This window comes from Sorex araneus, chromosome 10, assembly GCF_027595985.1.
Source record: "Sorex araneus isolate mSorAra2 chromosome 10, mSorAra2.pri, whole genome shotgun sequence".
NCBI lineage: Eukaryota > Metazoa > Chordata > Mammalia > Eulipotyphla > Soricidae > Sorex > Sorex araneus.
Window position 1 is genome coordinate 43,327,733 of NC_073311.1, and position 13,849 is coordinate 43,341,581.

Sequence of the window (13,849 nt, forward strand, 5' to 3'; positions counted from 1 at the left end):
TCTCCAGTAGCTAACAGCATGTTGTATGTTTAAAGAGCTGAGGCCTGGAACTGTTTGCTTTTCTTAGCGCTATTATTCTCCAATTTTAAACCCCAACCAAACCACAGGCTCTATGGAAAGAGGTTTTATATGACATGTTCACATGCCTAACTATATTTCTTATCACATACCTTCATTAGGAGCCCCTGGGAAGGAGGTGCTTTACCCTCCACCCTGAATCATTAACATTTAGATGACATGAATAAAACCCTTACATAGTTCACCTTAGGGAGGAGAGACAGTACAGCTGGTAGGGCACTTAACCTTCCACACAGTTGACCCTGGTTCCATCCTAGGCACTTAATATGGTCTCCTGAGCACTGACAGGAATAATTCTTGTGTGCAGACCTAATAGTAAACCTTCAACATCACCAGGTGTGACCCAAAACCAAAATAGGAAGAAAGGAAGAGCAAGTTCATGGCTCAGGGAAATCCAATGAAATCTTAGCGATAAATAAAAGCTTGAGTCTTGTCAGCCTAGGAGATAGTACCTGGGTAGAGACACGTTTCTTGCAGGTAGTAGACCCTCCAGCTTGACCCCTGGTGCCATATAAGGCCCCTAAGCCCCACCAAGAATGATTTCTGAGCTCAGAGCCAGGAGTAAGCCCTGAGCATTGCTGAGTGTGCCCCACGCCAAAAACAAATAGTTTGAGTCTTTGTTTGGGCTCCGTGAATGGAGACTACATTGAGTGTGTCTTTGGTGGAGATGGTGGTACCCAAATCTCTAACGTGTCAATGGGGATAGGTTGGAGGGGCTGGTGGGACCTTAGTTGACCAGGTGGCATTTGCACAAGTGTGCATTCTGGGGTGCTAGGTGACCGGCTCAGTAACTATGATCTCACTCTACATGTGGATTAAAATAAATTTGTCAATCCAAAATGATAAAATTCAATTAGAAATTAAAGTAATAAAAATAAAATGCGAATACACTGACACTTTCTAAGGATATCTATCTTTCATAAACATCCCCATGTAAGGGGTATTATCTTTGTTCTTATTTTATAAAATGGGAAACTGAGGTATGGAAAGTTAAAGTAGCTTGTCCCAGGGCACACAGCTATTAAGTGGAGTCAGATAAGACAATTTCTAGAGGACAGAGCCCAGGCTCTTAATCATTATGCTGTGTGGTGTGAGCTCTGGCACTAGAGAGACCCAACTCAAGACAGGCCTTCACTTATAGATCTTACACAAGTTTTCAACTTCTTTATGCAAGAAATGAGGGTAATGATACTTGATGTGAGTGAACATAGTGCCTTATACACCAAATGCGTTCAATGGACAATAGGGAGTGTCAGTTCTTTTTTTTAAAAAAAAAATTATTTATTTATTTATTTATTGTTAGTGAATCACTGTGAGACAAAGTTACAGACTTCAGGTTTTCATGCTTACATTTCAGTCATACAATGATCGAGTGCCCATCCCTCCACCAGTGCCCATTTTCCACCACCAATGGTCCCAGCATCCCTCCCACGACCCCCATTCTGTCCCCTTTGTGGCCTGCCTCTGTGGCAGGGCATTCCCCTTTGCTCTCTCTCTCTTTTTGGGTGTTGTGGTTTGCTACAGAGGTATTAAGTAGGCATCATGTTCGGTCTATAGTCTATTTTCAGCCCATATCTCCCATCTCTAGTGGGCCAGCCTAGCACCCTTTGCTTGGTGATCCCTTCTATATCAGATCTGCTTCTTCACCTAGCATGTGAGGTCAGCTTCCAAGCTGTGGAGTACTCCTCTTGGTACTTATCTCTACTATTCTTGGGTGTTAGTCTCCCATTCTGTTACTTTATATTCCACAAATGAGTGCAATCTTTCTATGTCTGTCCCTTTCTTTCTGACTCATTTCACTTAACATGATACTTTCCATGTTGATCCATCTATATGCAAATTTCATGACTTCATCTTTTCTAACAGCTGCATAGTATTCCATTGTGTAGATGTACCAAAGTTTATTTAACCAGTCATCTGTTCTCGGGAACTCGGTTTTTCCCAGATTCTGGCTATTGTGAATAGTGCTGCAATGAACATATAGGTGCAGATGTCACTTTTACTATACTTTTTTGCATCTCCGGGATATATTCCCAGAAATGGTATTGCTGGGTCAAATGGGTTCTAATTCCATGGGAGTGTCAGTTCTTGCTCTAGTCACTCATCACAGGATGATTTCAACACCTACCTAGATTGGGGAAGCTTCTGCCTCTTTTTGAAAACGGAGTGGAAAAATAGTACAGTAAATAAGAATTACCAGCACCATGTATAGTCCCCTGAGCCCTAGCAGAAGTGATCCCTAAGCACAGAGCCAGAAGTAAGCCTTGAGTATAGCCAGGTGTGATCTAAAAGCACAGCTTCCCCCCGCCCCGCCCCCAGATAAAGACAAAATAATAAAAGCTGGAAATGGGGATCTGGGTGACAATCTGATTCTTCCTTTCTACTTTTTATCTCTCTCTCTCTAGGGAAAACCAAGACCAGAATTAACTTGGAAAAAAGATGGTCAAGAAATTGATAAGAATCAAATAAACATTCGCAACTCTGAGACAGATACAATCATCTTTATCAGAAAAGCAGAGAGGACCCACTCTGGGAAATACGATCTTGAAGTTAAAGTGGATAAATATGTGGAAAGCGCCTCCATTGATATTCAGATCGTTGGTAGGTTGGGACCTCGAGTTCTGTCCAAGTAATAGGGCAACTAGTTTTCCTTGACACTGGGACACAAATAAGGAGAAACTGGCGTGTGGCTCAGTGTAGAGCACTTGCTCTACCATGAATTCACATGCGTGACTCCATGAATTCATCTCTCAGCTTCTGCAGTAATAATAATAGGAATAATAAAGTGAGGGGCTGGAGGGATAGTATCATGGGAAGGATGCTTACCTTGCATGTGGCTGAGCCAGTTTCAACCCCTGGCATCCTTATATGATCACCTGAGCACTGCCAGGTGTAATTCCTTAGCATAAATCCAGGAATAACCCCTGAGTATCACCTGGTGTGGCCCCAAACAGAAAAGAAAAAATGAGAAATTTTTGTTGGGTAACACTTTATAGAGCTCTTTAAAATAAAATAAATTTTTAATAGAGGGGCCAGGGGAAATGGCTCAAAGGATTAGGGCACATGCTTTGCATTCTGAAGGCCCAGGTTTGATCCCTGACACTGTTTGGTCTCCTGAACACTCCTAAGAGTGCCCTGAGCACTGAGTAGGGAGTAACCCCTGAGTATTGCCAGGAGTGCCCCCCACTAAAAAGTGACAGAAAAATTGGTGACCTTTGTTAGCACATAAGGATCATTTTCACTGGTTTACCAGACTCATCATGAGAGACTGACAGCATATATATGTATATCAAAGAATCAGCTTGTGTTTCTTGTGAAAACTCCCTGTACTTTGCAATATATTTCTTTTGTACTGTTTCTCAACTCCCTGCTGGTAAAACTATTTTATATGTTGAATTCTTGCATAAAAAATATTGCTGGTCTTAGGATGGGTTCAAATGGTAGAGCATAGCAGTGCATGTCTTGCATGTTGGAACCCCAGTTTGATGCTTGACACTCCCGTACCCAACCCCCATGAGGTGTGGCTCTGGTGACCCCCATTGTTATCAGTGAGCCTGGGAACCACGGGGATGGCCCCCACAACAATTTAATAACGGAGACCAAATAGTGGTAAGTAGGGCACAACACACACATACACCCCTCCCCTCCGCACACACACAGAGGGAAATTTAAGAGCAGAGGTAAGAAGAAGGTTTGCTTGCACTCACTTTCATTATTAAGTTTCAGCAAGTTTGAGAAAACTAGTCATTCTCTAAATAGTAGTACGTTCCTATGGCAAACCTCCCCTTGGGTGAAAGTTCATACTTTTTTCTGGACAGTCTTTCCCACTTGGTGAATTGTTAAGTGGTGGAAAGGTAGACAGGTGGAGGAGAGTGCGGGGTCTGCTCTTGGACCCAGCCTGACCCCTTCTAACAGAGGTCCCCGGGCCGTGTCTGTAAGATACCATCCCTGTGCCCCTGTAACCCAAGAAAGCACATCCCAAACCCTCCTCCCCTAAGAAGGCTCAGTCGGAGAGGGAAGTGACCTTCCAGTGATGCATGAATTCATCCCCTAGACCGCCCGGGCCCTCCCCAAGTTGTGAAGATCGATGATGTGTGGGGAGAGAACGTTGCTCTCTCATGGACGCCACCCAAAGACGATGGAAATGCTGCCATAACAGGATACACCATTCAGAAGGCCGACAAGAAGAGCATGGTAAGGCTGGGCTCTTCCTGCTGACACCATCTCCTGGGGAACAGTGAAGGGGGTGCGGCAGAGTGGACAGGGTAAGAACTCGAAGGATCAAACTTGAATTCCATGATGTTACTTAACACAATATCCCGAGCACCAAGAAACAAGACAAATAAAAAGGCTCCTAAAGGCATAAAACCGAGTGATAAAACAGTATAATAAATGTTGGAATAATGATGTGGAGGAGTACTTAGGAGGAGAGGAAGCACAACTCCTTTTGTCTGCTGTCCTAAAAAATGCCAAGACATGGATAATAAAAATCTAAGTTGAAGTTCCTAGGAAAATTCTTTTCCTTTATGTGCTTTATGTCAACAAGTGTATTTTCTCCATTAGTGGTGCTTAACATAGTTCTCCAGTGTAGCTGTCTACTGGTTGCAGAGTGATCTTCAAAACCACTATATTCAGCTATGATAAGAGTGGAAATTATAAATTAAAATGGCTTTTCTTCTTTATGCATTCATTTATTGCTCAGTCATTGTTTAATATTCCAGCATCATTTGTGTGTGCATAGAACCCACTGTGTGTCAGGCGCTGTGATGGGGTTCTGGGGTATGAGACAGAAGAAACGTATGTCTTTGCCATCATTCTTTTCATTCTAGTGGAGGAGGTAGGAAGTGGAGAAGCAAAATATAAACATATAGTATAGTTTTTTTTTTTTTTATTGAATCACCATGTGGAAAGTTACAAAGCTTTCAGGCTTAAGTCTCAGTTATACAATGCTCAAACACCCATCCCTTCACCAGTGCACATATTCCACCACCAAGAATCACAGTATACCTCCCCCCACCCCCTCAGCCCCCCAGCCCCCCACCACCCCTGTGTAGCTGATAAATTTCACTTTACTTTCTCTTTACTTTGATTACATTCAATACTTCAACAAAAAAACTCACTATTATTGTTTGGAGTTTCCCCCCTAACGTCAGACCTGTTGAAAAGGAAGCATTTGATAATTTGTTTTCCATTGCTGCGAATGAAGAGTTATGAGGTCGTGCAGCCGCAATAGAGGCCTCGCAGTTTTGGATTTCTGTATTTTAGTGTTTTAGTAACTAAGTCCAGAGAAATTTCTGCCAGAAGTTGCATCATTGCAAGCTCATACCTCTCTGCTACTTTATATTCCACATAAAAATATATAATATAGTTTAAAATAGTAACTTATCTAGCTGAAGGGTGACAGAACTATCTGAGTAAAAAACCTAAAAGAACCTAAATATTAGGTGAATTTATTTATGGGAAATTAATTTTTTTCTCTGATGATTTATCATCATTTCTTCATATGATTAAATACAATAATAATCAAATCCTATAATTATTTTTGTTTTTCAAAAGTTGATAAATAGCAAAGTTAGTAGAGGACAGTCATTGTACAGTTATGAGAGATGATGCAAGTAGTAGTTGACATTAGAGGCATATGAGCCTCATGTGTAAATAAAATTAAATTACGAAGACAAATAAAAATCCAGAATACAGTATTGTGCATTGCTAATAGTTTGAAAATTAGTACAATTTTCTTTTAGTTGATGAAACATGCCTGTTCTAATCAACAGCTAGAATAGTTGTGCCTCTTTTGGTATTTTTCCTTGACTGATTTGGATTTTTTTCTTTTCAGGAATGGTTCACCGTCATTGAGCATTATCACCGAACCAATGCCACCATTACTGAACTGGTCATCGGAAATGAATATTACTTCCGGGTCTTTGCTGAAAATATGTGTGGCCTCAGTGAGGATGCAACAAGAACTAAAGAGAGTGCTGTGATCGCCAAGGATGGTGCGTTGGTAAAAGGGCCAGTATACACATTTTTTTTTAAGGATGGTAAAAGTATCCAAATGAAACTTTCATTTTAGAAGTAAAAAAAAAAATTTTTTTTTTTCCTTTTTGAGTCACAGCCGAAGATGGTCCTGGCTCTGTACTCAGGAATCACTCCTGAAGGTGCTCGGGGGACCATATGGGATGCTGGGAATCGAACCCAGGTTGGCCGTGTGCAAGGCAAATGCCCTACCCGCTGTGTTATTGCTCCAGCCCCTAGAAGTAAAAATTTTAAGTAAAACCATATTATTACTATTATTATTATTATTATTATTATTATTATTATTATTATTGCTGTGTTTAAGAAAATGCAAACATGGGCGCCAGAGAAATGGTACTAGGGTTAAGGCATTGCCTAGCATACAGCTAAACTAGGTTCAATCCCTTGGCTCCACATGGTTCCCCAAGGCTGCAGAGCATTGCTGGGAGTGACACCCTAAGCATTGAAGAAGGCCCCAAGCACTGCTAGGTGTGGCCCCAACCCCCTGCTCCCCCAATACAAGCATTTACTTGATGCCAACATCTAGGCAGTAGCTTTATAAAAGGCTAAACTCAACAGGGCAGAAAAGTATGCATTTGCTTCTTGAGTTTCTGTTACTCTTGTTCCTGGGCACCTTCAATGGCGGACCATATGGACTCCGGAAGTGAGGGGTGATGGGGGAGGAAGCTGATTCCAGCCCTGCCTTTCCACTTCCTCATAATCCATAAACTGCTATTCCTCTGAGGCTTCCTTGTGCCACCCACTCGGGCCTAGAGCTGATCCAATGCCCGGACACCACGTTCTGGCTTTTGTTCCAGTGTTAGGTGACCAGTCTGGCTTTTGGCGCCAGGAGTGTCTCTACCTTTCTGCCTCTCAGGATGGATGCAATGGGGTGATCCCTCCGAGTCTTGCATATTCTTCTAAGTTCCAGGCAGTTTTAATGGTGAGTTAAGTAGGCCACAGATAATATAGGCTCGGGGCAATTTGCCTAATTCCAATGGTTATTTTTCAGGGAAAGTCTACAAAAATCCAGTGTATGAAGACTTCAACTTCACAGAAGCTCCCATGTTTACTCAGCCTCTGGTGAACACCTACGCAATAGCAGGTTACAATGCAACTCTCAACTGCAGCGTGAGAGGGAATCCCAAGGTACTGGTTTGTTGAGTTTTTTTTTAAAGTCGCTTTAGTTCAATTTCTTCAACTCTCTTTTGTATTTGCTATGTTATGAGTAGCAATAGGAGTGAGAGAGATCACACAGGATCTAATACACCTACCTACCTGGCACCCAGTGGGTGCCAGTTCAATCCCTGGCACGGTATATTGTTCCCCTGAGAGCTGTCAGAAGTGACCCCTAAACACAGAGACAGAAATAATCCTTGACTACCCCTTAGGTGTGACCTAAAAATAAACAAACCAAACAAAACTGAAATGACTGTTTTTCAGCTACCTTATGTCTTTTTCTGGACTTTAAAAGGGGTTTTAGGGTTTTGGTGTCGATGGACATTTAGGTACACTGACTTAAATCAGTAGCCAAACAGATATTTCTGTGTTTTTCTTGGTGGCAGTAGTGAGGTTTTCAGTTGTTTTTGGTTTTTTTTTTTTTTTTTTTTTGGTGGGGGGAAGACACACCTTACTTTATGCTCAGGGATAACTGCTGGTGGCGCTTGGGGGATCATAGGTGATACCGGGGCCAGCTACGTGCAAAGGAAGCACCTCTCTGCATTATCTCTCCTGCCCCAAAATGATTGTATTTCTTTACTATCTGCTAAGGAAAGACAAAACTGCCTATGTTTAAAAGAACCAAGAAGTAAGGAGATAGAAGTAAAGTTTATCTGAAAAACTCACTTGTAGTATTTATGTGAGTTTTAAGTAAGCCACTCAAGTAAATAATGATGGCATTATTAAGCAAGGAAACATTTGAAATGTGCCATTCACAGAGTATGGAGTGCTAGAAAGGGAGAAAATGTATCTGACTGAGAAAGATTTGGAAAGGATTTAAGGTTTCTTACTACCATCGGAAAAGAAGAAAAGGATGTTGTTATTGAGCCATCTATCCCAGGCTAGCAGTGAGAGAAAAGTGCCTGAAGCTTTAGAAGGATTGCGTATATTTTCATGCATATGCCATGAGTAGAAGCGGAAACATCAAAGAGAGACGTCAAGCATCAGAGGAAGCTAAATCCCATCTAACTGTATAAGTCTATCTGTTCAAGCAGGAGTGAGCGAGAAGCAGAGGAAAGACTTAGCCAAGCTTAGGAGAGAGGCCAGGGATGAGTCTTGGTTTGGGAGTCCCAAACTTTGGTGTGCTACGTTTTACCCCAGGGAAGCAAAACTCTAGAAAATAATCTTAGGGAAAGAACGTAGTGAGTGAGCAAAAAGTCTAAGATCCAGGTGTGGATTCTGTGCGGACTCCATAGAGGAGGAACATCTTGAGAGCCTGGCGCAAGACCTAATCCTAGGAGGTAGAGGCGAGAGTATGGAGACTCCCAAACTCCTAAATAACTCTTATAGAGATCAGAGTGGTAGCACCAAGAGAGGGCACTGGCCTTGCAGGAGGCCACTTTAGCCAACACTGGTTTCATGCCTGGCATTGTTTGTGGCCCCCTGAGCCTCACCAGAGGTCACGCCTGAGCACAGAGCCAGGAATAGCTCCTGAGCACCCGTGGATAAATATAACTCTTAAATAGCTCACAGACTGTGCCACAGCCTAGCCCTAGCAGCTAGCCCTCACCCTCCCTGCAAACCACGTTGAGCCCAGATGACCCCCCCCCCCCGCAGCCCCAGCCCCTAAGCTGGTCATTACTTCTTCATTCTAAGGCCAAGGCACTCTTGTCCTGCTGCCTTTAGATTTTGTTTAGTTTGTTTATTTTTTGGAAAGAACCACACCCAGAAGTGCTCAGTCCTTGTTTGTGCTCATGAATTCCTCCTGGCAGTACTCGGGGCACCATTTGGGATGCTGGGGATCGAACCCAGGTTGGCCACATAGAAGGCAAACGTATCTGCTGTCCTATTGCTCTGGTCCCTCATACTGCCTTTGGAGGCACTGAATGAAAGCCAACATGTCTCCTCAGCCTGTTCCCTACACACCCCCTTCCACCTTCTCACCAGCTTCCCCTAGCACCACCCCCACCACACACACACACACACACACACACACACACACACACACACACACACACACACACATACCTCTTGCTTCCCCATGCTTGCAGCCTGGTCTTCTCTCTTCCTCAAAAGCCTCAAACTCTTCCCCATCTTCACATGGGCTGTTTCCCATGCCTGTACCATCTAAGCCATCATAACCAACCTCTCAACCCACCTATCCCCAGGGAGCATCCCACCCTGCACAGCTGCCACTAACTAAGGGCCCACACCCCCACCTTCTTGTTAGAATTGCCTTGGACAAACCAGAGTTGCTTCTGCAGGCCGACCCAACCCCTTCTTCCAGGTTCCCAAAGACTAGCCTCCCACATCACAACCAATTCTCTGGAAAAATATTCACTATATATATATATATATATATATATGTGTGTGTGTGTGTGTGTATATATGTACATATATATAATGAGTTTTCATCAGGGATCTGCCCATCAAAATTAAATGCAAGTAGGTCAGAAGGCTGCATGTGTGTCTGGTGTAGGCTCTGGGTTCCATCCTTGGTATACGTATCTTCCAGAGCACTGCCGGGTTTATCGCTGGGGAGCCAGAGCACTTCCAGGCCAGGTGGCGTGGCTAGAGTACCCCTCAGAGTCATCCTAAAGTTCCTGAGCTCTGCTGGGGAGGCCCCCAAATTAAATACAATGCAATCAAAAGTAAATAACTGCACCTCAATCTATGAGAACATTGCCCTGAGGTCCTCTGAACCAACCTAGCTTGCTTCTTCCCATCTGCTCTTTTGAAGGCTGTAGAGAAGCTTAAAGGGTTGAGTGCAGGCTTTGCAAGGGGGAGATGCTGGTTTCATCCCTGGTATAGCATGGTCCCCTGAACGCTACTAGGAGTGATTCCTGAGCCCCACAAGGTGTTTCCCCCCCTGCCTCCTCCCCCAAAGACCTGAAACCAAAAATTCAGCACTGATCATGTGTGCCCTTGTCAAAGCACTATAAGCACTGCACTGTAGCACTATTGTCCCATTGTTCATCGATTTGCTCGAGCAGGCACCGGAAACATCTCCATTGTGAGACTTGTTGTTACTGTTTTTGGCATATCGAATACGCCACGGGTAGCTTGCTAGGCTCTGACGTGCGGACAGGATACTCTCCATAGCTTGCCAGGCTCTCCGAGAGGGATGGAGGAATCAAACTCAGGTTGGCCTTGTGCAAGGCAAACACCCTACCCACTGTGCTATCACTCCAGCCCGTCAAAGCACAAAAACAGAATTTAATTGGCAAGAAATAGTGCTCAAGTAGATGTGGATTCTTCTCTCGCTGTTGTACTTTCTAAGCCAGACTTTAAAGCTCCTTCACGAGCTTTGGTGGCTTGTTGACATGCTAAGTCAGAGATGTGTTGCCTTTTCTTAACTTCATTCCTAACTTCAGCCCAAAATAACCTGGATGAAAAACAAAGTTGCCATCGTGGACGACCCAAGATACAGAATGTTTAGCAACCAAGGAGTCTGTACTCTGGAGATTCGCAAGCCCAGCCCCTACGACGGAGGCACGTACTGCTGCAAGGCAGTCAATGAGCTGGGAACAGTGGAGATCGAATGCAAGCTGGAGGTGAAAGGTATGTCCCCCAAGATGCTGTATATAGACCAGTCGAAGGGATGGGGGGGTTGTTTCATCACTGTCTTTACTGCATAGTTATTTGTCAAAATATCCTGGGGTGGCAGAGGAAGGGCTCAAGATCTGCAAGACAGAGTATTTATGTTTTACATTCTTTATTCCCAATTCCCACTTGGATTTTTCTGCTGAAAGCTACTTGATTGTTTGAGTTGACTTCTTTTCAACTCTGATCATTCTTGGTAACTCAAGGGACACCGAGATCAGTGGGATGCTACTATGTTGTACAACATGTGGACATGAAACCAGGGCTCTGACTTGGTGATGGAATCCATCTATAAATAAAAGCCCAAAGCCAAAAGTTATCTACTGAAACTACAGTGAAGGAGTTTTCAGTGTTTTAGTTATTGACTATTATTTTGTGAAACTTCAAGCACTTAGAAGAGTAAATTTACCAATTTCATGCAGAATATAGCATGCTCATTAATATATAACCAGTAGTTTTTAAGACCTCATCATAGAATTTCCATGTATGGGAACATGTTTGATTGAACTTGTTTTCAGAAGCATTGCAATAAATATAAAACTAAAAAAAAAAAACCACGTGAGGATGTTAGAAAAGTCTCAGCATAACCTACCTCAATTTTATATTTATTAGGCATAATTTTTGTGCTAAAGTGTTTTTTTTCCTTGATAATCAAAACCCACTTCAGAATTCCAGGAAAGCCCCAAAGGCTGTCAGGGACCCCAATACAAGACAATAAGTGACATGATCCATACGCCTTTTGTCTGATTCTTACTGTGGGATATGGTGGTCTATGTATCTGAAGTTTATTTTTCTTCTATCCCAATAATGAAGAAATTTCCATCTATAAGTCAAAGGATTATTCTGTTAATATTCAATTTAGAAAAGATATAATGAGTGCTTAGGGATTAATATCTATTATTTTTCGTGCTCAATCTGGTAGAAATGTAGTAGTGAGACTTACTGAAAATCATTTTGCCACTTAAATAAGAACCAAACAGTATTCTTGGCCGGAAGAGCACATTCCACTCATGTCTGAGTCAGTGGGCCCATTCCCTGGCACCAGAAATAAATAAAAACAACAGCAAATAGTAATTCTTTCTCTTATGCTTTATCCAATTCTTCAGTAGGATAGCAAATTCACGATTGAGAACTGGACAATTTTTCTCATATGTAAAGCATAATATAAGAGTATTATTGTTAAAGCATAAAATTATTCTTAGAAAAATCTTTCATTGAAAATGTTTTAATTGTATCCATCTTTTTTGAAGCACTGAGTTTACAATACTGTTAATGATAGGATTTCATGTATGTAACATTCCAATACCACACCCTTCCTCCTGTCTGTCTCTCTCCACCATTGTCCCACTGTCCCCCCACCTCACCCTCTCTCCTTGCCCCCGAATAAGCTTAGTTGTATAGACCAGTCTTCACTTTTGATTGCCTTTTGCCATTTGTCGTTCCCTTAAACATTGTTTTTTTTAGATGTTTATTAGCTATTAATACAAGTTAAAGTCACAGTTGCAAACATCTGGTTTCTAAACCCTAAACTTTATTCCAAGTTATTGTTGGTCTTATGTTTTAACATCCCAAAACAGCAAACAAAGGAAAATCATTACCAGGGCTGCATGTATTGAAAATAGCTGAATGTTGTTAAAAATATAAAATTATGAATCCCTAAATGATTCAACTTCTGAGACCCTCTATGAAAGCAATAATGTTATACATACAGATGACCTATTCTTTATAGTAAATGTATACTAAATTTAGTAAGTGTATAATAAATTGCATAATAATTTAATTTAACATCAGTTATTGTGGTGTAAAATCATAACAAGGTTATCAACTGTGATATATTAGTCCTTTTGGTCCTTCAAGCAAAGTCAAGATTGTTTATCATCAGATTGTTATCTGACAATAGGTGATTTGAACTCTGTTAAGCTATGAAAAAAATAAAGGTAAGACTGTCATCTGATAATAAATAAATATTGGTACAAATATTCTAATTCTGCAGTGATATATCAAGGCGTAAATACCCCTGGACAACCAGTCTCCCTGGAGGGGCAGCAACAGGTTTTAAAAGTTCATATTCCACTGGATATTTCTGTTCCATTCCTCTTACATGAAATCGCATTTTGCATGAAAAGCTTGACTTTCTCATTTGCTTTTAATTGAATTCTTAGCAGCTCATGGCATAGAGTGATTATGCCATGAACAAGGAAGGCCAAATTATTCAAGGATATTAGGTACTATAGAAACTAAGTTTTGACAGAAAACACAAGTCCCCACAAATAAAGCCAGAAAATTTGGGGCCAGAGAGATAGTACAGTGTGTAAAGCGTTTGCTTCACACATGACTGATCCAGATTTGATCCTCAGTACCCCATATGCTCCCCTGAGCTCCACCAGGAATGGTGCCTGAGTGTAGAAGGAAAAATAAGCCCTGAACAACACCAGGTTAGCTAAAAAAGAAAAAAAAAGTCCCCCTGCTGAAAACCAGGCAGAGAACTACATGTACTCAGAGAACATTTGAGGTTGACCTCATTTTAGATAGCATAGTCAAAAAGCCCACTAATGTTATTTCTTTAGTATTTTATTTCTTAATATGTAAATATATGTCCCGGTTTTAATTTGGTTTTCAGTGTAGGTTCTTAGATTCATGTTGAAAATCAGAAAAGTAAACACGTTAAAATCGCAAGAGTTTTTGTTTTTAAGTATTCTGGGAACAATTTCGATGGGGAATTACACAAATAAAATTTTCAGCTAAAGCACATTTTCTTGGAGATTTGCAACTCAGCTCTCTCTCACACCTTCCCCTCGATCCCATTTTCCACCTTGGAGATTCACCTACATCTCAGACTGAAAAGTGTCCTCGTAGAGAAACTTGTGTTTTCTTTGAACTCTCTCTCTCTCTCTCTCTCTCTCTCTCACTCTCTCTCTGCCCCTTCTCTCTCTCTCTCTCTTTCATCTGTCTCTGTTTCCTCCCCTCATACTACTCTAAATAAAACTATTTCACT

General features: G+C 41.8%; 1 protein-coding gene across 1 annotated transcript in view; it reads left to right on the plus strand.

The window, feature by feature from the left end:
• MYBPC1 (myosin binding protein C1) overlaps positions 1 to 13,849 on the plus strand; it is a 90,719-nt gene that overhangs the window by 74,632 nt on the left and 2,238 nt on the right. Inside the window, exons 23-28 of the mRNA XM_055118223.1 lie at positions 2,484 to 2,679; positions 4,133 to 4,272; positions 5,915 to 6,074; positions 7,106 to 7,242; positions 10,626 to 10,812; positions 12,848 to 12,906. Of these exons, the coding sequence (XP_054974198.1) occupies positions 2,484 to 2,679; positions 4,133 to 4,272; positions 5,915 to 6,074; positions 7,106 to 7,242; positions 10,626 to 10,812; positions 12,848 to 12,906 (879 nt within the window). The remainder of the gene's footprint in view (positions 1 to 2,483; positions 2,680 to 4,132; positions 4,273 to 5,914; positions 6,075 to 7,105; positions 7,243 to 10,625; positions 10,813 to 12,847; positions 12,907 to 13,849) is intronic.